The sequence below is a fragment of the Epinephelus moara genome, chromosome 1 (assembly GCF_006386435.1).
Source record: "Epinephelus moara isolate mb chromosome 1, YSFRI_EMoa_1.0, whole genome shotgun sequence".
NCBI lineage: Eukaryota > Metazoa > Chordata > Actinopteri > Perciformes > Serranidae > Epinephelus > Epinephelus moara.
The window spans coordinates 49,077,133-49,102,690 of record NC_065506.1 but is presented as its reverse complement, the minus strand read 5'-3'; the positions used below and the strand labels follow the sequence as shown (position 1 = coordinate 49,102,690).

At 41.7% G+C, this 25,558-nt stretch overlaps 2 protein-coding genes across 5 annotated transcripts in view; one reads left to right on the top strand and one right to left on the bottom strand.

Annotated features, from left to right (window-relative positions):
• The window catches only part of LOC126383691 (multiple epidermal growth factor-like domains protein 11), a 214,304-nt gene extending 190,844 nt beyond the window's left edge, over nt 1-23,460 (bottom strand). For 2 of the 3 annotated variants that reach the window (XM_050034701.1, XM_050036278.1), the window contains exon 1: nt 20,736-20,951. The gene's annotated coding sequence lies outside the window, so the exon portion shown is untranslated. Of the gene's footprint in view, nt 1-20,735; nt 20,952-23,123 lie in introns of those variants that run through there. The other variant, XM_050035486.1, reaches the window with a different exon arrangement.
• A 135-nt stretch (nt 23,461-23,595) lies between these two features.
• Nucleotides 23,596-25,558, top strand: part of dis3l (DIS3 like exosome 3'-5' exoribonuclease) — a 25,487-nt gene continuing 23,524 nt past the window's right edge. Inside the window, exon 1 of one of the 2 annotated variants that reach the window (XM_050038264.1) lies at nt 23,596-23,847. In XM_050038264.1, the coding sequence (XP_049894221.1) occupies nt 23,718-23,847 (130 nt within the window). In that variant the 5' untranslated portion in view covers nt 23,596-23,717. Of the gene's footprint in view, nt 23,854-25,558 lie in introns of both variants that reach the window. The other variant, XM_050037436.1, reaches the window with a different exon arrangement.

Sequence of the window (25,558 nt, the reverse complement as noted above, 5' to 3'; positions counted from 1 at the left end):
ATTGCACACTCCCTGAAAACTTGTGACATCTGTGGCATTGTGCTGTGTGATAAAACTGAACATTTCAGAGTGGCCTTTTATTGTGGCCAGCCTAAGGCACACCTGTGCAATAATCATGCTGTCTAATCAGCATCTTGATATGCCACACCTGTGAGGTGGGATGGATTATCTTGGCAAAGGAGAAGTGCTCACTAACACAGATTTAGACAGATTTGTGAACAATATATGTGAGAAATGGTCTTTTGTGTGTATAGAAAATGTTTTAGATCTTTGAGTTCAGCTCATGAAAAATGGGAGCAAAAACAAAAGTGTTGCATTTATATTTTTGTTCAGTGTAAATATAAAATGACATGTCTGTGGATCGTGGTACATATTTGTAGATTGTCTTGTGTGGGTTTCAAATAATAAAGTCCAATAAAAACAAGAAGCTGAAAGAGGCTAAAACGATCTGTAGATCTGACAGGAACTGCAGAGTGTCTGTGGGTTTGTCTCTATGAAGGATCCCTTTAACATTACACACAGTAATCTGACCCATTGTTAATATGAAATGATTAATAAGTGCATCTTTAACTTGTGAAAGTGCTGCATGTTTAACACAGAGATGAAAATATACCAAACTTCCATCTTATTGAAGTTATCACTCCTGACAGCTCTGTGTTCACAGCCACCCAGAGCTGAGCTATAAAGTTCACTCGGCTCCCCGGCGCCTATTGACAGACAGTAAGAGGAGTTAAGCCAGGAGGCTGCGGGTTAGTGGTGATATTCCCCGGGGTGAGCTGGCACACATAAGAAGACATATCAGCACTATTTGTAAAAAGTCACACACAGCCCCGCAGAGGACGCTCCACCTGTCATTGAGATAAACTGGCTAATAATTGATCGTCACAGAAATGAAGGGGGGGGGGCACTGGGGTTAAAGAAAACCCTTAAGTTATTTTGTATGCGTGTGTGTGTGTGTGTGTGTGTGTCCTGTGATGGAGAGACAAGAGTCAGGTTTAGCTCGGTTAGATTGTGGGATTTCTTTAATGGGAAACACACTTGCTGCATAATAATGCCTATATCTCTGAATGTACTCTCTGGGTAGCTGCAGGCTGTTCAATTCTTTCTCCATTTCTAACTGTCCGAATGCATCTGCTGCAGAGCACGAGGTGTTCACATGCTCGCTGACTATCTGACACTGGAGGCTCCTTTCAAGTTTTTGGTAGTATTTATTAAAACTGGGGATTATGTGTTTTAAACAGGAACTTCAGCATCATGTGCATTTATATCCTCCTGTTTTCATACAGCCTGAAGGCCTTCACACACACAGGCAGATTGTTTCGGATGCATTTTTTTTAATCCGTCATCCGAAAAAAATTGTTGCACACAGAAACCTTACACGCTGATTCTGATGTGTTTTAGTCTATTTGTTGCGAAATCAATACGTGACAAAATAAAAGACACATTTCCTCCTTCACCTCTCTCCACTGGAGTTCCCTGTCTGACTGACTTCACTTCCTCCCTGTCTTTCATTTGGCACCACAGCTGCATGAAGTCGCGGAGCTGTCCACATCCTCCTCCTCTTCATCATCCACCTGAATATAACCCTCTTACCCGCTGAGAGTTGAAAATGATTCTGTGTGTTCCTCTGCCTCGTCTCAGCTGTGTCCCGCTGCCACATCTTCTTCACTGATTCTCGGTCAAACGTCTCTAAAGGCTCTGACGGGATGCGAAAAATGCATATATCGAACCTGTCTGAAAATTTTAATGACGGACAAAAGTTTCAGACTCAGTTTGCTAACATGACTGACACAACATGAGGTCTTAATAATCTTTAGACATGCAACAATTTCAGGAGAAAACACAGACTCTGTGTGCGAAGGCCTTTACGTCTCATTGCCACCAACATTTGTGACTGATGTCCAGATGATGCCTCTAGTGACCAACGCAAGGAAGTGCATTTCTTTACTGATGGATAGAAACCTGATAGAAACTACCTGTAGCCATGGGGGAGGGGCTTATCTTGTCTGTTTTTCACCATCCAGTAATTTGTAATATGCGCCTGGAACATGACCGGGACAAAAACAGGACCAATACTGCGACAAATAAATAAAGATGTTGACCTGTCAGGTACGTGGTGGCATGTTTTGTGAAGTATTTAATTAAAAAGACTGAATGAGTCATGATGACGACCTGACTGTATATAATGTATAACCATATTTTAGCAGAGTAACATTACTCAGATTCACAGTGTGTTCAAACTAGATAAACAAGTTCTTTTTATTCAAACTCACTTGACAATCAACAGGAAACTGAACTGAAGGAAACAGCCTGTTAGCTAGGTAGCACACTGTCATATGGTCTCTCTAAAATCCACCACAAAAGTAAAAAAAAAAATTAACGTACTTGCAGCAAATTTTGGACCAAAATATTACAGAGGGGAGGAGTTTCACAGGCACATCAGAGAGCACAGAAATTCCCATCGGAATGAATGGACTTCCGGACTTCTTTTCAAGTACTGCACTTACCTGCTTCCACGCCTGCTGTTTTTTATTGAGATGGTGCTAACTAGAGCGATAAATATATATTTTTATTACTTTTTCTATTATTTGAGTCACTGTGTTCATGTGCCAGCTGGAATATGTTGTTGTAGTCACCTATAAAGCGTCAGCAGATGGGAGGAGCTACATTTGAAGTACCGTATGTAAACATACACGTCACTGAATCCTCCACAACCAAGTTCCTACAAATGTTTCACAATAAAAGCCTATTTAGAAAATGGAGGGATTCTCTCAGCCGAGGTTATAAGGGGCTTTTAATTTGAAAAAGGAAGCGCTTAGTTTGAAATGAAGGCGCCATGCATTAACTTTATGAAGCCAACAGGAGCAGATAAAAAGTAAAAATATAAAGATACAGAGGGATTAATAAATAATGGACTGTCTATAATGTAGTCTGTTTCAAATGAAGCTGGGAGCCTCTGCAGTTGTGGTGAGAAAAAGCCCTGCCACTATTTTTTAATTTTCTTACTTTAAGTCATGTGGTGAAAATTCTTGTATTTTTTAATACTGCAATATATATTGAAAAAAAAATATATAGCAATGTCAGTTTTTTTCAATATCCTGCAGCACCTAGTGCTAACTGCAGTTTGTAAAGTCGTATAGCTCTGGGTATCCAGCAACCACTACCACCAGTTTCTCCTCCATTGTTGACCAACTGTAAACTTGTTGTCGTGACCACCACAGAAGGCCCGCCTCTCAAATCATCCCATTGGACAATGGGAAAAAGCAACAAGGAGTTGATAAAAACAAACGCCAGGCACCTAGAGCGCAGAAACGCAGGTGTGTAGCAACAGCGAGCAAAAAGCTCCACTCTCATTAAAACTCTTGCAAAAAGCCTCCAGCTGCTCAAACACTTTCTGTGTGATCGGGCCTCTGTCTGCTGAGCCTGTTGTCCAACTAAAGAACTGCCCTGGTATCTTGTGAAATAAAAATAATCCAAGACGTTATGGACTCAGGTCAAAAACACTGAATTCCCCATACACAGTAAAAGCTGCATAGAGAATGAACCAACATTGATCTTCCATTCTTCAAGTTATTTGACACATTTGCTGTCTAATTAAAGAACGCCATTTTTTCATGGATCAGCAGTGAATCAATTAAAACTGCAGGAAACTGAGAGGGCATGTAAATCTCAAAGCAAAGTGAAGTACACCCCCTAACTGCACTGTCAAGGAAACAGTGTCCCAGCGCTCCTGAGCCACTGGCACCAGGGCTTACACCAATTTTCTTTTTTTTTGACGGCCAATATGACTGCTACTACTGCAGAATTACAGCCATAAAGAACAACTATAAGAGCCTACATTTATATGACAATAAAACACTGCAAATTAACTTTTAATTAACTTTTAAAATAAGTTAAAGAAGAAATGGTCCATTTCACACAGAGACTGATCACAGGTTTAGTATCAGAGGCAAAGCAGGAAAAGACTCTGTGTGCCAGGCGTCACTGTAGAAATGCTCTTATTATCAACACTAACAGGAACGAAGAAATTGTTTATGGCCTTCCTCCTGTCAGCTGTCTTCTGTCAAAAGTCACAATGTAGAAATTAAACTAGTATCTTCAGTCATGATAGATGCCAACCTCTCATGGACTCCTCACATAGAGTATGTTTGTAAGAAGACAAAGCAGACACACATCTTTTGGAGCTCCTAACCAGATTATCTGTCTGTCTTTCAGATCACTGATTCAGAGTGTCATGATGGACTGTAGTTCAGCCTGGCTCAGCTGCCTGTCTGTGAAACTTAAAACTAAATGAAACAATCAACTCCAAATTTACGCTGAGATTATTGGTCAACCAGTGGCACACTTCTTCCACGCAGCCCAAAATAAAAACATGCTCAGACGTGCATTTTTGACGATTGTTCGCATGGTCTAAACAGAGAATACCATCTTCCAGCTACACTCACAGATAACTGAGCCTCCTACCTGCCTGTCAAACACCATCAACACAGAAACCTTCTCCAGTCCGGACTGAGTGGAGTCCTGCTGGGTGAAGCTGTGAAGTCTGCGAGCGGAGCTAGCTGCTAACAGCCACCGCTGCAACTAACAAACTCCACAGATCCATTCAGCAGCTCCACCATCCACAGTCAGACACACACGGCTGATTATTTACTGCTGAATATTCAACACGTTCTCATCCCGAGTCGTCACATATCGCCGCTTTGTCAGTGGCCTTTCACATCTACATATTACACGCTAGGTATCCTGCGTCTGCTGTTGTTCTGGGACGCCGCCAGGACGTCAACAGAAGCACGTGGTTAGGTTTAGAAAAAACATCTCAGTTTGGCTCCTCATTCATGCAGGAAGGGAACACTGGCCTCCTGAGTGAAAGTCCAGTGTTTGTTGGACCCATCCACCTCCCCCCTGCCCACACTACAGGGACTCTCCCGCCCCTTATAATACATTGTTCATGGCAGCGTTACATACCGCCGCAACAGGTGCCGTCTGGCCTCATTTTGAACTGACACTGCCCGTCCCCATATTATACTGCTGCAGCAGGCGGCATATCATCACTAGGGGTGGGTACCAAAAACCCGGTATTAAACGGGCCCAGGGCCGAATTATTAAAGACTGTAGTATTGATAAGCTCTGACGTTAATGGTTCTGCTGTTGGAGAAATTCAGATGATATACTTCTTGTTTATTTAGGTCACATAAACGTTATTTTGTACAGTTTTTATCTCTCGGGCTCTGTTTCCAATCTGCAATAAGATGAAGACATTCATCACTGAAGCATTTTTACTTCTCAATCCAGAGCAGAGCTCTCTGTGTCGCAGCCTCACAGCCTGCTGCATGTGTGAGGGGCAGGGCCAAACACACACACACACACACACACACACACACACAAAAAACACTCTGACACATGGTTTACTTCACAAGAGTTGATGCTGACACCGTTTGTTGCCACAAGATCAACAACTCATGCATGTGAGGGCAGAAACACGAGCAATCTTTGGAAACATCGAGCAAAGTGCATCACATACAGGCGGAGAAATGCACTAATGTAAAAAAATCATCCATCCTAAAATACACTCAACAACAAAGTGAAATCCAGATCTCATTTCTCAGATGCATCAATACTCTTAACTCACTTTTCCAAGCAACAGTTCATGTGTTGCCATAGCAACCTACACCACAACATCACCCAGCCATCTTGATTTCAATTGCACTTAACAGAAACACACGTACGATCTCAAGCTGCACGAGAGAAGTCTGGAGTTACTCGTACACAGATTCAGTAAAACTGTGATTTCAGATTGTTTCCTTTCGCTTTTACATGAACACACATCATCTAACTGTTTCTGTGGAGGAGTAACACACACACACACACACACACACACAGGATATGTTTCAGTTAGGGATGTGTTCATATTTACTTTTCAAAATCCAAATAAGCCAATTGCACAAATTGCTTCTTAACATGAGGGAAAAAAGTTAATCCTGAACTAAACCCTTTAAAGCTAACGAGGCTTTATCACCCGTCTCCTTATTTAACACACCCGTATCCAAATCTAGCAGCATTTAAAACCTCTGAGGATTGTCACTCATAATTAGTATGTTATTGCAGCCCTGCTGCTGACATTAAAGCAAAAGAAAGCAAATTTATCTCCAAAGTTCCTTCAGATATTTGCTTTAGAATTCACATCAGAGCACATGAAGGTGTTTCCAATGCGCAGCAGCACATGGCAATCAGCACTTTCCTTCATTAGCAGACTGAAGGTCATCTGTAGTGTCTTTGCTCGTATGAAAATGCTTCAGCAGATTCTCCACTGAAATGAGGTGCAGCAGCAGCAGCTTTAGGTTCAGGAGAGAAACTGACGGCAGAAGTCATTCATGGAAAATGCGTCAGCGTTTGATGCTGTTAAAGACTTCATGAGGACGACATTGTCCACACTGACCCTTCCCAAGGCTGAAGCCATGCAGAGCAGGCCGCTGCCCCGAGCACCAAAACTCCCAAGTTATCTAGGCAGTAGTTACTCTGTGGTAATTTTTATTTTTGGGCCATTTTTATGTCTTTTTATTGGGTAGTACAAAGTAGAGAGATGACAGGAAATGAGGGGGGAGAGATTGGAAAGGCAGAAGCAGGTGTTAAAGTTGTAACAAAGATATCAAAAAAGGAATTTCTTCCAACCTGGTGGAAGACACAGCGCTGTCGCAATAAAAAATACATTTAAGCCAGAAGGCTGTTCTTGGTAAAAAACAACTGCTAATTGTGTCACTATCACAGCAGGAAATGCAGTGACTTATCAGTTAAAAATAACAGCTTTTCGGGGCACCATCCCCAAAGGTGACGTAGCGATGTCTCACCAGCCACAGTGGCAGGTGGACAAAGAAGATAATTTCCAACCCTGTATGAAACCAATAAATACATTTGTCCATAGAAGAGATGCGGTGATGTTGCGTGTCGTTGGTCTTGAACCGTTGTCTGCAGTTTGGCAGGCATCTCTCCGAGGTGTCACGCCATCAACCATCCCCTCCACCTGCTGATGACAAAGTGACCTCATACACTGCATCTCTTTACAAATGTTGATATGATGTGTATGAAACGAGGTTTGCAGAAACAAACAATACCAATATTTTCTTGTGGTGAATGGACTGAATTCTCCTCCTTCAGGATGAGACTCTGACACCTGGGAAACATCAGCTTCTGATTCATCACAGCACCAGTGCACATTGGTGTGTTTGGTTAGCAGCTGTCAGAGCGCTGTCGGTCAGTCACTAACCCCACAGAGACTCTACAGACAGATTGTCAGAAAAGAAGGAGGATCCCTTTACAATGAGCAGTGTTGCTGTGCTCTGCTGGACTTAGTATAATCCACTGTAATGCTCCCAGCTCTCAGGGTCCTCTATGAGGGAAGCTGTCAAAGCTGGTTAGCTTCAAGTCGACGACTTCATGTGAAGAAAAAGTAACTAAACACTGAGATGAGAGAGTCTATTCAGCCACTGAGCTCTGCTCTAATCTGACTCATGCTTCCTTTCAGAGGGCACTGACGAGTGCTCCTGCGTGTCCGCCGTACAGTCACAAGAAATGCAACAGCAGAATTAAATCCTTCCCTCGCTCAGGACCGGTGGCTGTGCGGTGTCACGGCGTGATCGCTGGCTGCTATAATTTGGTTCCGCTCCTCACCCAGAGCAGGCGAGGTCATTACTTATTACGAGGAACATAATGATTTGGATTGTCCGTCTCCAGGCTCGGCAGTTTAATGAAGGCAGAGGGAAAGGCCACAAAAATCTCACAAAAATCCCAGCTGGCATCATTTCAGGCTTTTTGATTATATGATTACTCACTGTACAGAGACCAAGTGGAGTCCCACTGAGGCCGTCTCTAAACTCTATAATAAAACTTTCTATTCTTGCCTCAGTAATTAACAACCACCATTTTGGGCCAACTAACAGACTCTGCATTTCAATTTGGGTTCAACAGGAATGTCTGTTTTATAACAAGGAACCCTTTGTGTCCTCTGCAGACCTGTCGACTGCACTTCAGCTTCCAACCTCTTCTGTTTCTTTCAAATTAAGAAATTTATTCAGAAACAGCGTCCCTAGTTTTCCAATCACCCTCTGAAAACATTACTGACACTCTTCCTGCTGTGGCACCAGTCAGAGAAGTCATTTATATCAGCCCAGAGAAACCTGGGCGCAGGATCTGGGGCTCAGCACAGAGGATGACCAACAGCCCAGCACCCTTGACCTAGATCATAATTGTTCTGTTTTCGCCCAACATGAGCTGGTTCAATGTATAAATACACTCAGAATCATTACACTAACCACAGATTGTCTAAAATAGACTGTGTTGTTCGTGAAGCCTGTCACAGATGAGGTCAGATGCTGACCTTGTACGAACATGTTTCTGTCATGCACAAAACCTACATGAAGCTGTAGATATATATAAATAAGCCCCTACATGTTGCATACCACTGTCAGGTAGAGGAAGTGGCTGATATCAAGACGACCTACCAGTGGCTGGAGAATGCTGCACTGACAGACAGACAGCACAGAGGCACTAATCATGGCAGCACAGGAACAGGCCCTAAGCACAGGAGCCATAGAGGCCAGGGTCGACCACAGCAGATCAGACCCAAGGTGCAGGCTGTGCAAAGACGCCCCTAAGACAGTCCAGCACATAGTGGCAGGTGTAAGACGCAAACAGGATCAGCATACATGGAGAGGCTGGGATAGTGCACAGGAACATCTGCACCCAGTAGGGACTCCAAGTACCCAAATCCCAATGGGACACACCACCGAAGGTAGCTGAGAACAACAGGGCTAAGATCCTGTGGGACTTCAGCTTCCAGACTGACAAACACCAGGTGAGGGCAGTGGTGGTGGATGTGGGGATACCAGCCGACAGCAACATCAGAGAGAAGGAACACGGAAAGGTGGAGAAGTGTCAAGGGTTGAAAGAACAACTGGAGCAGATGTGGAAGGTCAAAGTTGACATGGTCCCCGTGGTTGTAGGAGCACTCGGGGCAGTGACCCCCAAACTGACAGAGTGACTCCGATTCCTGGAACAACATCTGAAGCCTCAGTCAGGAAGTGTGGAGTCCTAGGAACAGCCAAGATACTGCGCACAACCCTCAAACTCCCAGGACTCTGGTAGAGGAAACGAGCTTGAGAATGATAGAGATACCACCCTGAGAGGGTGATTGATATACAGTATATGCATTTGTGCCCAAAATGTCACCTACATCTCTCTGTGTCTCAGCCTTCAGGTTGCATGTGAACGGGCCAGAGTGGCCAATATTGGAATTATGGTTTTTTTTGGGGTTTGTTTGTTTGTTTTCCCAGGACAGTAGATCTCTTCACAAACCCAAACAGGAAATGCAGATTTTCTTTTCGAGTAAATATTGGAGCATTATGTTGAACCTTGTTTAGTGCAGAAGAAGAAGTTATTCCATGTGTATCCGTGTGTCTGTGTGTATGTAAAACCTTAAGCCTGCAGCAGAGACTCAGGCCTCGTCATGCAGAAATCCATAACTCATTACAATCTGTATCATGCCAAGAGAAGAGAAGGAATGACGCACACAGAAGAGACAGGACGGCAGTGACGGTGGAGAAATCACTGTTTCAACTACGTAGAAAAAACTCTTGTTGAGGTTAAAAATCGATCATTATTTTATTTCATTTGTGCCTGTTGTGGACATTAATCTGAGACATCAGACAAAGACATCACCTTTAATTTATTAAACATCTCTTTCTATTTGTTTTTAATGTTTGTATCAGTCTTCTTCTCTCTGTCTTTCCATCTGCTGTGAAACCATCGTATTGTATTGTTGTGTATAAATTTGGTTAAAGTTTTATTAGTACTATCGGACCTTTTGAGGTCTTTTCCAACACTAGTCTCTGTGTGAAACATCTGATGGTCACAGCTGACAGAAAAATACAACAAAAACAGAGTCAAGGTTAAAACAGCCTTACAGCTGTGGTGACGTGTTTCAGTCGTGTCTCTGACCTTTGTCTTTGAAACATCATTTCATCTTGTTGCTGAACACAAGCGCATCATTTATTGAAACTTTAACATGAGCAGAAGCTTGTTTTAGTTTCACCACTCCTTCACACTGATTAACAGAATGATAGCCAAGTTATAAATAATAATATGAGAAAGTTCAGAAACATCCACTGGAGACTGGATCCAGCCGGTCAGATCGATCCAACAATAACAACACGACTCACAGATTCTACAAACTTTAAAACTCTGTAAACAACAGATTATACTGAACTAAACACTGTTTGTTCATCAAGTTACAAAAATCGTTATTCATTTATCTCTGGTGGTATGTAGCCACGAAAATATAGTTTGGTTTTAATAATCAATCAGCGTCCTTGTTCCTCTGGATGATCCGCATACCTCACTCTGAACAGATTTCACTGGAACTACTTTCCACCAAGGGAACCACCAGAGATAAAATGTTCTGGTGCAATCGGGATAAACCAATTATCTTCAAGCCTATTTTCCACCTCAGATGTATTCAGAAAATGGATTTTAGTGAAGTATTTTGACAGAACGACAATCAGTGTGTTTTTTCAGTTTGAAGATCAGAAACAAACAGAGAAACTCCTCCAAATTAAACGGGACAACATTGTTTGTCAGAGCCTCCTGAAGCATGGATGGATGTCAACCACAGGGCTGTAGGCTCCATAGGAGTGTTAAAATGTGTTTGTCTTGTTGTGTTATTGGGAGCCAGAATAGAAGGAGTCATGGCTCAAAACCAGCCGCCACTGCCCGTCAACAAAAACAAAGACAACTATGGTTAAATGTGATAAGACCAAAGGACTGGACGGAGGCCATCATCAAAAATGCTCACATGTGCAGCGCACACTTCATATCAGGTTAGGGAAAAAGTATTTCCTGTTGTAGGGATGAATAAGGTTATGTGTATTAAGGGTTATCATGTCCACCTCATCAGAAACTGGGGAGGGATTAAGAGGAAGATTGGATTTCTCTGGAACGCTAACTTTTTAGCACATTAGCTAACGTTAGCTTCCACAGCAAAACAAACAAGTGTGGTCCTCCTTTGTAAGATTGGCTACTTACATACTGTGATATTTCAACAGAAACTGTATGAAATTACGATCTACTATTGAATAGTAAATGGTCTGCAGCTTTTTTATTTGAAAAAGTTAACTGCATTAATTAATTTGAAAGCACATTACAGTCTCCTGCCTGTATGTCAATAACAAAATGAGGGGGATGTAGCGTGTTTCGTGCTCCAGCAGCACGGAGCAGCCTCTCTGCCAGTAGTGCTGTGTCGTTCACAAACGAAACGTTCAAAAGAACGAATCTGTTGAGTGAACGTACTGAACTGAATCACTTCCGGAACTGATTCGTTCATTCCTCAGTTCAGTTGAGCTCAGCAGTGAGCGTGCAGGCTGGGAGTGGAACTGCCGATTCGGTCAGTGCAAACAAAGAATCACTCGTGAGTCGTGAGGCAGCCAGAGTGCAGGGAGGGACTGCCTACCGCCTGACTAATCACCCGGTGAACAAATCACTTGGTGAACGAATCACTCAGTGAACAAATCACTCGGTGAACGTCATCACCCCGATCCCTGAGTAATTCAAATCCTTTCTTCTCAGCGATACACTTTCATAGGGACCGTTTTCTCCAAGCTAGCGGCTAATGTAGCCAGGAGTCAAGCCACATCAACACAGGCACAAACCTCCCCACTGTTTTAACAGACTTAGTTTCCAGATGAACAAAACGTTAGGCTGGCCAGTAATGAGACTCACCAGTGCAGGGCAGACGCAGCAGCTCAGCCGTGTATCAGTTCAGTGAGTCGGACTATGCAGTACACAGTCAGGGCTCCTCCCACCAAGCACTGAACGATTCGGTGAACGAATCTTTTGAACGAATCTTTTTAATGAACTGATTCTAGTGATTCAGTAACATCTAAAGAACTGCTCTGCCCATCACTAACTGCCAGACAATGTGCAGACCACGGTTTTTGACGTGAAACAGACGGAGCAGAGTTATTATGGTTTAAGTTTGATGCTGCAGTGTGTGTGTTGGTCAGCTGCTCTTGTTTGCTTACATTACTGCTGATCGCTGCTCCGTTCCGTTAACGTTAGTCTCTGGGTGACGGCAGAAGAAAGTATTCATAATATACCATAAAACTTCAATTAAACACCCAGTCTCTTTTACTAGCCCAGTGTGGATACAAAGGCCTGTCCCAAATACAGGCCTGTTGAGTTCAGTGCTGTAAGCAAATAATAGCTCGGGCTTCACATTTGCCTCATAAATGTAATTATTTAGACATTAAATTAAAACACACTTGGAACCACTGCCTTTTGTGAAGATGAATCAAAAGTTAACTGTTAACAAGTTGACATTTATGAATCAGTGCTAAATCATCCATGACGTCATCACGATGCATTCAAGTGCTGATTATGTCCCCACCCCCACTGTGCACAGCTCTGATCTGCTGGCAATGAGAAGCAGTCTATCAGCTATTATAGAGTGTTCCTGTGTTTAAAAAAAAATCTACATTCTCACAATAATTTGGGTGGAAAAAGGGAACACATTTATTGACTGCTGATATGAATCACACCACTGTCACTCTGCCTTGTAATATTTATCTATTTATTTCATTTTCTCAAGTTATCTGTGTTTGTGCTGCTGCAACGACCACATTTCCACATTTTAATCAACAAAGATTTGTCTTATTTTGTCTGTTCAACAGGAAAAAAGATTAAAAACACTGAATATTCACACGGGAGAAGCTGGAACCAGTGACCTCTTAGTATTTTTTATAATAGATGACAATTTAATCTCTTACCAAACATCAATATAGCAATTATTCGGCTCATTTTTCTCAGCTCTGCACCTTTTTATCCATCCATCACCCAATCAGACCTCAGTGATCAACACAAGAATTAGATACTTTAACCCTGGATTGTAAACGTGCAGGAACAAAAGATGATGTGACCCTGAGTGAAGAAAGGAGCTGTGTGTCTGAGCAGCAGCAGCAGCAGCAGCAGCAGCAGCAGCATCTGAAGCCCCCAGACGTTTCCTGTGTAATGTGTTACTCATCCATTTGCCCTGAGGAGAGCATTCATGATGTTTTGTAATGGTCAGCTCCATCACCCTCCCTCCTGTCCACTCCAAAGTACTCACCAGGCAGAACCACTTAAAACTCTTTCATGTTTTCTTCTTCGTTTTTTTCCTCCTGCGCTCGGCCTTTGTTGCCAGCTGAATAAGATGCTGAGAGCTGATGGGCTGCTGGCCTTAATGGGCTCTCCCTTTTTGAATTTAGTGACTGATGTTTTGCCATTGCCTCATCCTGAGAGAACAGTACACAAACTTCTTGACAAAGTCTCTACATAATTCATAACTCCCGTCTCTCACACACACACACACACACACACACACACACACACACACACACACACACCTTCTCCTCCGGTAACACCATAAACAACACGCGAGATTCTCATCTCCATTTCTGAAGTGATAAACAAAACGTATGCACATGGATCGGAGGGAAAACACAAAATCCAAGAAACACCTTTTAAAATGAGAAGCTCCTAAATATGACACCACATTATGACATCCACCCCACCCCCCCATCCCCCACCCTGAAGCGACTTGGCTTTATATTTCCCATCTTCTGTGCGATAATGCAGCGTGAGAGGTTCAGGCACAGCTTCCAATGCACAGGCAGAAAGCCGCCATCGCTGGATCTCCAATATAACATGTCCTTGAGAAACAACAGTCAGTGTTCTCCCATTTATCAACACTGATTACACGTATTGATCTGACAGAACCCGAGGATTCCCAGTTGAAAGGGTTCAGCAGACTGGAAACATAGCGCCTGCTGCCGCTGCCGAGGATCATGGTCCGTCCAGACTGAAACAGACTGTTTTACTCTCACAGCGTAATCCATCTGCCATCAGCTGTCAGATGAGGTCAGTCTTTAACTGTGTTAGTTTTTATTATCTGGTATCTGGACATGATACATTTCCCCCAAAATGGAGTTTACATGTTTGTTTGTGACAGAACGACACTAAATCCAAGCGCACATATTAAGAACTTCCTTTAACCCATTAAAACCTGAACAGACTGGCTTGGATTCTCTCAAAAATATGGGCAGACAGTCACGAGCAACTTAACGACAAATGCCCCACAAATTAGCAAAGTATATAAAGTTACAAGAAAATAACTTGAAAATAAAAAAAAAAGAAATAATAAACAACTACAAACAAGAAAAAGAGCCAAAAATTATAAAATATATATGTTTACATTTTTCTGTGAATAATTTTAAATATAAAATTATAATTACAAATATAATTTTCTTGACATTTTTCCCTTTTTGTAAATTTTTATTTTCTAATAATCCTCCGCCCCTCTTTAAACTAATTTTCAGGTCATTTGCTCGTCACCTTTCACTAATTTCTTGCAGTTTGTTAAACATTTCTTGCCAAGGTCCTTATTGCCTTTTTCCCCTCATGTTTTTGAAAGAAATCAATGAGTTCTTAATAAGAAACTGCCCAAAAATTAGTAAAAAGTTAAAAGTAAATTACATGAAAATAAGCAAAAATAAATGAATAAATAATAAATAAACAAGACAATGCTGAAAAGTAGAAAAAAATATGCATACACTTTTCTGTGCACAATTTTTTATAAAAAACATTTTCAATTAATTTCCGGTCATTTTCTTGTCACCTTTAATTCATTTCTTGCAGTTTGTGGGACATCTTTTTGCCAAGTTGCTATGTTAAAATCAGCTTGTGGAAGATGTGTGACCACAGCAGGAGCAAACTGATGTCCAGGTTTTAAAGGGTTAACAGATTAAAAAACATCCAAAGTGATGCACTGACTTGTGGCATGAAGCTCATCACAGTTTAGTTTTGAGACATTTGCGTGTGAAATAGAACATTTTTGGTGCCCAGAATCAAATCAATGCAAATATGTCCTGACGTGCTCACGGCAGCAATCTGAAAAGCATTTTGGGATGAAATAGGAGCGGAAATGGAAAGTCTAGTTTAATGTGCTGGTAGACTGACAAATAGTCTGCACAAACATCATTGAATTTCAGGGACAATACGCTTCCACATGCTCCAGAAAAAGCCCCGAGGAGCAGCGCTCCAATATTCCTGCTGTATTCTGCAGCACATCGGGTGTTTAATGGCTTTGTGGTTGCAGGAGCAGTGGACTGTTTGTATGCAGCGCAGAGCGGCCGGCCAGGAGGAACTATTTCTGCCGGCGACACACTTCAGTACTCTGCCCTCAACAGCCTGTTATTCTTTAAACAGTGATTGGAATTATGTTTACCATGAAATGGATAAATCACAAGTGCAGTGTGAGAGTGGAGGCAGCGATTACTAACATGTGGCCCACAGAGCCGCTCAAGTGTTGGGTTTTTATGGGCTTCAGAATAAATTCTCAATTAATGACTCCTGCTGCCGCAGCCACAAATAATTAGCTCCACCACTGAAAGCTGTCCTCACCATAATTAATTCATATTTGATTTTCTTTTTTCACCAAAGAATGGCTGAACATTTTATTTTTAGACTTAAACTGGTCCAGCAGCCTCCTGTCACATGATGAAGAAATCACCTCTATCTTACGCCTTCATCATCAGAGCTGACATGAAGGGCCTCAAACATGACGATGCAGAAAGACGACAAACCTTGTCTTCAGTTTACATTTGCATGTTTGTACCGCAGCTCTCTGAGCGCTTATTATTAACAACACATAATCATTTTCAACAAAACACCTGGATGAAGACGAGGAACAGTTACACATCAAACAGCACTCCTCTTCCAATCAACTACAAACCATGACCTCCACCCTGACGCTCAGCTCTGCAGCCGTCTGCAGGAGATGAGCACAACTAGTCAATTAAACATTGCTTATTCAAATATCTCCAAATCTGTCTCTCTGTAGAATCTCTTTAAATGAAGAATAAGATCCGTCTCAAACTGTCAGAGTTAGAAAACACCATGATGTCAGCCAAATCTCTCAGGGGAGTAATCTCAGAGTTTTAAACTCCACTGCAGTTTTCTGATCCCTCAGCTGATGACTCTGTGAAGCCGTCGTAGGGATGTGATCTGGAGGTTACACCTCGCTCTGCAGAGCGCTCTAAGAGTTGAATCTTTCTGAAATGCAATTTTATATTAGGGTGCAGCAATATGAAGATATTATATCATTATCGAGGTACGAGACTTTATATCGTCTTTGATTTTGGATATCATATCTTGATACAGCATAAATGGTGTTTTTCCTTCGTTTGAAAGGCTGAATTACAGCAAACTCATGTGAATGTGTCAACTTACTGGACTTCTCTACTTGTTTTAATGTTTCCCATCCCCCCACTTAGTCTTTATATCCACATTATTGATGATTATTAATCAAAAATCTCAGTGTGTTAATATTTTCTGCAAAAAACAAACAAACAAACGACAGTCATCGTACAACTGTGTCCCATCAGAGAGGATATTTGGTCAGAAATATTATGTTTGATTTTGTCTCCCAGTCTTAACATTGACAAAGTGCTTTTGAGGAGATTTAAAAATATTGTGATATAATTTTTTCAGCACGTCGCCCAGCCCTATTTAATAATATATACATGAACAAAAATTACAATTTTTCTATTAGACTTATGTTACACCTGTCCGCCTCTAGAAAATGTTCCTAACAGCTTTGTTATAAATATAAAACCCACAAAGGTTGTGTTGGTCATGTGATCACATTGAGACATTTTGGAAGGACGCTCAGTGACTCTGCAGGTTACAGATAAACAGTTCACGCTGTCCTAATTTTACCTGTTAAACCAAACTTTGGAAAACATTTTGACATGGACACCAAACCTCTGTCAATCTGAGCATAAAGTGTCTCTGACGGTCCCCACAGTCCACATGTGGATGTCACAGATATCGGCTCCCGTCCCTCTGGACTCATGATCTGAGTCATAAACTGGACAAATTCTGGAAACTTTGGAAACCCGTCCTACTGACGGTTTGTTCCTGACAGGAAATGGCTGATTGTTTGACCCGTATGTGCCACGCTATCTGTTCATTTCCTGTCATATCTCTGTTTTCTCTCCTTCTTTAATTTAATTTTTATGTTTTGCAGCATCTGTTGTTGATTTGGGGCTTTCCTGTTGTCTGTATATGTTTTTTCTGTTTGTTGCTGATAATTCTAAAATCAATTTTAAAAAAATTGCTAACCGTAGCTAGTCGGCAGCAAAAATACTTCACAGTTAAACCTGATATTAAAATTATTATTATTTCATGTGATTGTGTTCAGCTGATGAAAATGCTGTTGAAATAATCAGGCACGTTTCCTGAAGATTTATTTTAATACAGAATATTGTTTTCTTTTATTTAGTGAGCTGTTGTCATGTCTTGTAGGATGATATGCAAAGTGCCACACATCTCAGCAGCATTTAAAATACAATTTGATAACAACATGTGAATAATGATTTCTAACAGCTCTCATAAAACATGCAACACTTTTACAGACCAAGATCAAACTGTGCAGAACTCTGAGTGTTTCCTTCACTGCTTTCATCTGTATATTAAAGGTTCTGTCAGGTCTGTCTAACCCAGCGACATGATAAGTGGAAGTCTGAAGCTGCTGCGTTGCCATAAAGGTGATTTTTTTTGTAAATGGACAGACAGCAGCGCTGCACACAGTCAGGACTAATGCACTGCTGAAAATAGATAAACTGGAAGAAGTGATTTACATGAATACAGAGAGACTACAGACAGTATAAGTCAATATGGCCACCCTTCTTAGTGACCAATCATGTCCTGAAGACAAGACAAGCCCAGTAGATGACTTCACACACCTAATGCTCATGCACATGTGAAGGCTGAGAGGTGTCAGGACAGATTTAAATAACGATGAAACCTTTCTGTAGTCAGATTTAAAGATATTGAACACTGTGCAAAGTATTGTCAACCAGCAGCCTCAGTACAAAGACTCTGAACCAGACTTCTGTCTTAAAACAATAAGGTGGAGCCCTGCTGCTGCTGCTGAGGCGCTGACAACATGTCAGACTGTGAGTGGTTTGTACGGCAGCAGATGACCCAACCTGCTCCTTCAGTAGCTTCAACTGTAGTGTACTTTGTATTTTAACACTTGTGTGTCTTCAGGGTGGTTTTAATATGAGCCTGTACAGGTTTCTGCCCTCACATGCACTTCTTTATATTATTTATTCTCTGATGTTTAATATTTATGTGAAACAAATGAACAGAAGAACAAAAGAAAAAGAGGAGTTAAAGCACAGAGCACTTTACAAAGACGTACAGACACAGTATGTTTAGGACGAAGGCAGACGCAGAGCGGTGATGCTGATGGGTGGGTTTATTTCTTTATCTGGGCTCTGGGTGTTAATCAGGATGTGAATAAAGTTGAGATGCAGTTTGTTTATTTAATGTCTAAGATTGTTGTTTATTTACCCATATTAATGGCTGTAAATGAGTTTGGGATAGATGTGGACAACTTCATGTTTAAATGAGAGATGAGTAGTGAGAAGGAGGATCCTAGAAGTGTGCACGTCTTCCTGCTCCTTTTCCAGCATGTCTATTAATGTTTTGTTTTGTTTTTAATGGGTACAAAAGTAAGTCATTCATTCATTCCTTATTAATATTACAGGTACAAATTAAACTTTTGGTAACCGACTAGAAAAATAATATCAGTTGCTTTTTGCAGTTTACCAGATACATGTTGTAGTAATGAAACAGACTGAAATGAGATGGAGAGACTGAAAATGTTTTATCGTTTTAGATAAAACAGATGTTGATAAAGTTTTCCTTTTGGGACATAATTTACAGTTGAAAATAGGTAATAAATATACAGCATATCGCAACACGTTTAAAACCACAGTCATACTGTATCGTGATAACACAGTACTGTGGGGCCTCTGGTGATTTCCTCCTCTGTTGTTTCCTCTTACTGGAACGTTTATGGGCGTGTACCTGCACAGTGCTCAGGTCAGGTCAGGGCTTTATTAAAGGTAGCGACCAGGTCACAGATCCAGGAGAATGCCACACGACAGTGAAGCTGGAGTTGGCTTTCACTTTCTCTTTCTACAGCACCAATCCTGCACTGTTTACCTTTAAACTTCAGTCTGAATGTCAGGTACATGAGGAACGTCCTCACCATCTGCCGTCGCTCTCAGTCACTCTGTTTGTCTCTGAGAGAAATGCAGCTTTGTGTTCAGTTTGTTTTGCATCTCTTACAACCTTCTGTGTCTCATCTTTGTGCAGCCTGGCAGTGCAGCCCTCCTGCACACACTCCTGGCAACTTCCTGCCCCTGAAATGATTCCTCACCGCATCTGTTGACCCAGCAGCACCTCCACCTCCACCCCGCCCCCACCACCCACACAGCATCATCTTAAAAATAAAGCACATTTAATTAAAGTAAGAGCTCGGGAGTCGTCAAAAGCTGCATTACTATTATTGCGAGGGCACGTTTGTGACAAACGTCTCTGTGACATATTGCACAGCACATTCTCCAACTCCAGCAGTAAATGCAGCTACTTGAGGAGAGAACACAACACACAGACTCAACAGCACTTGTGCCAAGCACTCAGCAGCTCTCTGCCTGTCTGTCTCTCTGCCTGTCTGTCTCTCTGTCTGTCTGTCTGTCTGTCTCCTGGCTGTGAGCTTCTCATGCTCCGGTCACTGAACACAAGTATTCTGAGTATTCAATTTATTTTAACGATTGAATGTAATCCTCAAAGAGACATGACCTGAAACCTCTGCACGCTGCATGTATGTGTGAATAACCAGCAGCACTTCAGAGCAGCTGTTGGCTCACATGTGCCTGACTCAAGATCGCCACCTAGCGCCCACAGTGTGTCAGTCCCTGTGTAAAGTCTGCATGCTGTGATGCCTCAGGGGGAATCAATAGAAATACTACAACAGCAATGATCATCCTGACCCGTCTGATTAACATCAAAACCCTCAGACAGGCTCCAGCAGACTCTGACTGACACTGTCTCAGAGCACAGAGAGCTTCAGTCCTCAGCACAGCAGCTCTCTGCAGGTTTTCACTTCAGGTAGAAAGAAGCTCACTTCTTCTGTCCTATACTTGATTACAGCTAATTGCATTCAGCCGAAGGTTGACTCTGTCCCGATTAGATCACTGGAATAAAACCCAGCAGAGCTCTGGGACCTGAGGACTGCACAATAAAGTGAAGAGACTGAGAACAAATCAGCTGGCAGTAAATAAGAATAAAGCCCAAAGTGACTGCACGTAAAGAAAACACTCAGTTTCATTAAGAGGAGGAATGAGAATAACTTTTTCTGCAGCCAGCCTCATCATGGAGCCTCACACACAGACAGGACCAACAGGCACCATGTTATAAACCACCTGACATGGATATCAGGGTGTGTGATGACGGAGCTGTCATTCATCAGCTACACTAATTTCACATTTAAACTGTGTCAATTCTGCAGCTGGATTTATAGATTATTAAAGGTGCAAATATCACAAACACTGCACGGACTCATCAGCAAAGTCTTGTAACTGTATTATTAACTTCAGCATGACTGTCTGTCACAGAGCTGCTGATAATCAACACAGAGATACGCGTTCATACAAAGACAGCAATGTGGAATATTAATAAAACATCCTCCGTGAGTGCGGATGGTGTCATCATAAAGTCACCAACACACTGTTAACGGATCATCTGTGTGTGTAAACTAAGTGATTTAACCCGTGACAGGCTGAATAATAAGCGCTTACCTGCAGGAGGGACGCGTCCTAAATAAAGTTCATTGTGGTGGAAACAGTGCGCAAACAGAGGAGGTGCTGGAGGAGCGTCCTGGGAGCAGAAATATTCTCACAATTAAAACGTGTGTCTGCAGAGAGAGAGTAAAGTCCTCAGCTGATCTCCGTGTCGGTGTCCGCTAGTAGTGAAGTTGAGCTCAGTGCTGTCAGCTGTGAGCTGCTGCTGCTGATGCTGCTGCAGATTCTCCTCCTCACACAGACCGAAGAGCAGGAGGCAGCGAGAGGACTCCCCCCCACGCGCACACACCCCTCCTCCACCTCCATCACACCGCTTCCGCTTTCACACAGATAAATCACTGAGGCTGTGCGGGGTTTGGACCCAAGTCTAACCGGTGTGAGTATTAAAAAATATTAATAATAATAAAATATAAATGTTATGTCTGATACACTGTGAACCCCCCTGTCCATCCATGACACTGTGTTCTAATGCCAAGTCTGCACACATGTCAAAATAACATTAAAACTTTATGTTCACTTGTCACAAAAACTCATCTCTGTTCACTTGACATCATTTTTTATGTTAAGTCAACAATTTTTGAGTTAATTTGACTAAAATTTAAAGAGATGATTTTGTCTAATTAGTTTAAAGCCAATAAACAACGCTGGTTTCGCTGGTCTCACACACACACACACACACACACACATGTCAGCGTGGTGCACAGAGAGGCAGTCAGAGCTACAGGCTACAATGAGGCTAAAAACAGAGTTCAAATGAGGTTTTTCCAAACAACTTTTTATGTCGGGGCTTCAGGACACTTGGATCACTACGGACGAGCAGTATGGAGATATTTTGTGGTTTCAATTATGTGTTTTTGGACGTTTGAATCTAGGGCGCCGTCAGCCTCCATTAGGTGGAGTTGTGTTGCTACCTCCTCTCCCCTTGGATCTCTGCAAGTGATGTGAGGACTCTAAAACTTCACCTGAGCCTCCCTCGGCATATGGGTGAGTAGATAATGGCTGAATTTTCATTTTTGGGTGCACTATCCCTTTAAGTATGTTCCCTCTGTGCTACTTTATTTCTACTTCTTCCATTTTGGAAACAAGTTTTGTATTTTAGTGTGAAGGATTTAGCAGCATCTAGTGGTGAGGCTGCAGAACGTAAACGTCTCCCATTAAGTGACTTGCGAAGAATTTCAGTGGCCAACGTTAAAATAACAAGTAGCCGTATCTAAAGCCACAAAGTACGTTTACATGACATCAGACAAGATTTATTTATTGTGTCAGTCTTTTAAAATCCCTGTAAACATGTCAGTGTGAGTGAAATGGTCCTGCAGTGAATTTGTCACAGTGGGACTAACACACCCAGATCATGTGACTCCTGCATGTATACAGTCAATCAGACCCAAACTGGCCGAGGCGCTCTGAGCATGCTCCACAGTTTCCGCCCCGGGCTTTGACCCGGAAGTCCAATAGCATTAAATGTGTAAGAGAAGAAGAAGCCGGTAACAACATGGAGAAATCTACATCCAGTCAGTTTGTTAAGTTCAGAAAATTCCTGCCTGTAAAAGCAGGAAAAGACAACACTTACCATATCACCAAAATCCAAGATAATATCTAGACTCATATCATGATATCAATATATGACCTAGCCCTGAGATAAAGTAATCAAAATGAGCTCCCCACCTATCAGCTGCAACATAAAGCAGTAAAGTGATGTAGGTCTTAATGCATCACAAATCAAGTATTTTAAATTAAAATAATGCCTTATTTCATACTGCTTACAGCTTTATTTTTTACACTATTGTACTTTTTTCGCCACGTAACTCCTTCCACATTTTACAAAATAGAAACTCCAAACATCAAAATATTCAGCTCAGTTAGGACATGGTGTGCTTGTATTTTTCATACTTCCCGAAATATTCAACATTTTTCAGAAGATTGAATGGAGGAATGTTCAAATCTGAAGCTTTTTTCAACCATTTTCAACTCCTATCTCCTCATTCATACGTTCACGTAGAAACTCCATTCAAACTTTAAAATGTTCCTCATCTTCTGTTCATTCTGGGTCACATCACTCACACATTAATGGTGTTATTCAACGTTTGAATCCAGCATTGCGTAGCGTCAGTATTTCAGCAGCCCTTACATTATTCCTCATTCCAACTTTTAAATGACATTCATACTAATTAGACCTCTTTCAGCTTTTTTAGTGTCAGGTTAAAAAAACAAACTTCAAATATTCCACATCATTCATACATTAATGGCATTATTCAACATGTAAATCCAGCACTGTGGTTCAGTGTAGTATCACTATTTGTTCACAAGTAAAGGATCTGAGACTTCTTCCACCGCTACATTAAGCTAACATGTCATGGCTAACATGTTAGCATAACAAGTACTCACACATCCAGCAGAACAACATGGCCGTCCCTTTCTTCTCCTCCACCTGTTGAGTTGAAGTTGAAGGTGTTGTATTCCTTATTTGTTCTGACAACTTTTGAGATTATATCTGTCAGTTTGCTAAATAGATTAAATGTTAAACTTTCCTCAGCAGTCTCTCCTTTGTAACTGCTCTCAGAGAAAGCATAAAGTTAGTTTTAGAATCCGCCATATTGGATTTTAGAAGGAAAACCACCTGCACTTTATCCAATTAAAGTATGTTCCAAAAGTATCCATCGATTACTTTTCTTCTGATAGATTGTTAATAACTTCAGATTCACAGTTCATTCACTTCACCCGATTATATATTTCGTGTAAATGTGGGTTTTGCTCTGTTCAGTCATGACAGCTCATTATTTCTCCACACTAACCGACTGCACCTGAACGCAGCAGCAGAACGTCCCGCTTCTGCGTCATGACGTCATCAGTTTGCGTGCCTCAAACACTTCCCTGAAGTTGTGCCTGTGTTGTTTACAAGTGTCTCTTCCCGCCCTGGGACTAAAAGCAGCTGATTGTCGGGAAGCAGCGGCTCCACATGGCTCCTGCTGAGGTCTGAGGATGATCAAGACCGAGAAGATCCTTCATCTGAAGAGCTGCCGGGGCCGGAAGGTCCGGGTGGTCCGTGAACACTACCTCAGGGAGCGGGTTCCGTGCTACAGCTCCCGGTGTCAGGCGGACTGTGACAGCGGTAACGGTACAGTCACATCACCAACAACAATAACAACACAGTACTCTAATATTTAACTACCGCCTAAATACACACCGCAGCTTCCGGTACACACTGATCACTAACAACAGTTTATGTCACTCAGACTACACACTGCAGCTGATGGTGGTGCAGCTCAGGGGCGACAGGTCACTGTGAACCTGGCTCCATCCATGAGGAAGCGGAAGATACACACTGTTGTCACACACACACACACACACACACACACACTGAGAGCTACTGCTGCCTGCATGTCAGCCTCACACACCACCTGCTTCTGTTCATATATTTATCTTCTATTTGTATTTTATATAATCACATAATTCACCTTACATGAACTCCTTACATGTATTTCACTGACAGCTCTCTGGTCCACTTTAACGCTTACATTTCCTTCAGGAATAATTAATTAATTAATTAATTGGGTCCCCATCAGGCAGCAGCTTCTCCTCCTGGGGTCCACACAGGCAAACATTACATCATAGTGTTAAACATATATATAATGAAAACTCCAGGGCGAAAAGAAACACAAATACAAGAAAACAGGAAAACTACTAAATAAAACTCACAAATAAAATAAATGAATAAATTAACCACAATAAAACTACTAATGGAAATAATTACAATGACAATAAGTGTCCTCAGTATATCTAAACAAATAATTCTACAGCTCAAAGGAAACAGTAGCACCACTAAAACATTATATACAGTGATTGAGAGAAATAATAAATAATAAAATACCTTTCTGTCTCTCTAAATGTATGTTACTGCAGAATATATTCACTCTATAATTTCGTTTGATTTACGAACAGTTTCTACCCTGTAGAGGTGTTTGACATATATAAATATGATTATATGAGGATTAACGTTAAACTATAAGTTGATCTGTGGCATCACAGCAGTGACATTAGTCAAAGCTGAGACAGGTTGTCGTGCAGTCTGTCCCACGATACGATATTATAATGATGCTTAAAGTCAGGATGCGATATGATTGTTTTATTGTGAGATGTGTGTCCCCAGAGGAAACTGTGTCAGCAACTGTTTGATCTGATAAGATTTAAGTTTTCAGTTTGTTCATCTGACTTGAGTTCAGTTTATTGCAGTAAAATATATCTGACTGAAAAATATTTGATTTTATTACTCCACTCGCCTACCAAAAGTTTAATTTACATTTAAAATATTAATAATTTATATAATAAAATAAGTCCATACTTTGTGTTCATGTATCGAGACAATATTGTGACACTATTCTGTACTGATTTTTTCGCCCACCTCTTTTTAAATCTTTGTAAAGTCTCTGTCTTTCGTGTGATGAGCTGCTGTAGAACAGAAATGCAACAACAGAAATTTTTATGGAATAAAAACTGTTGCTGTATTTGAGATGAAGGCATTGGTACAAATATAAAAGTGTTTCAAGGTGTCTGCATCAGCAACGAGTTTTTGTTTATTTAACCAGAAAAACCAGGCGGCCCCGAGGTCTCCTCCCGGTTGGACATGCCCACAATACCTCCCAAGGGAGGCGTCCGGAAGGCATCCTTACCAGATGCCCAAACCACCTCAACTGGCTCCTCTCGATGTGGAGGAGCAGCGGCTCTACTCCGAGTCCCTCCCGGATGTCCGAGCTCCTCACCCTATCTCTAAGGCTGAGCCCAGCCACCCTGCGGAGGAAACTCATTTCGGCTGCTTGTACTCG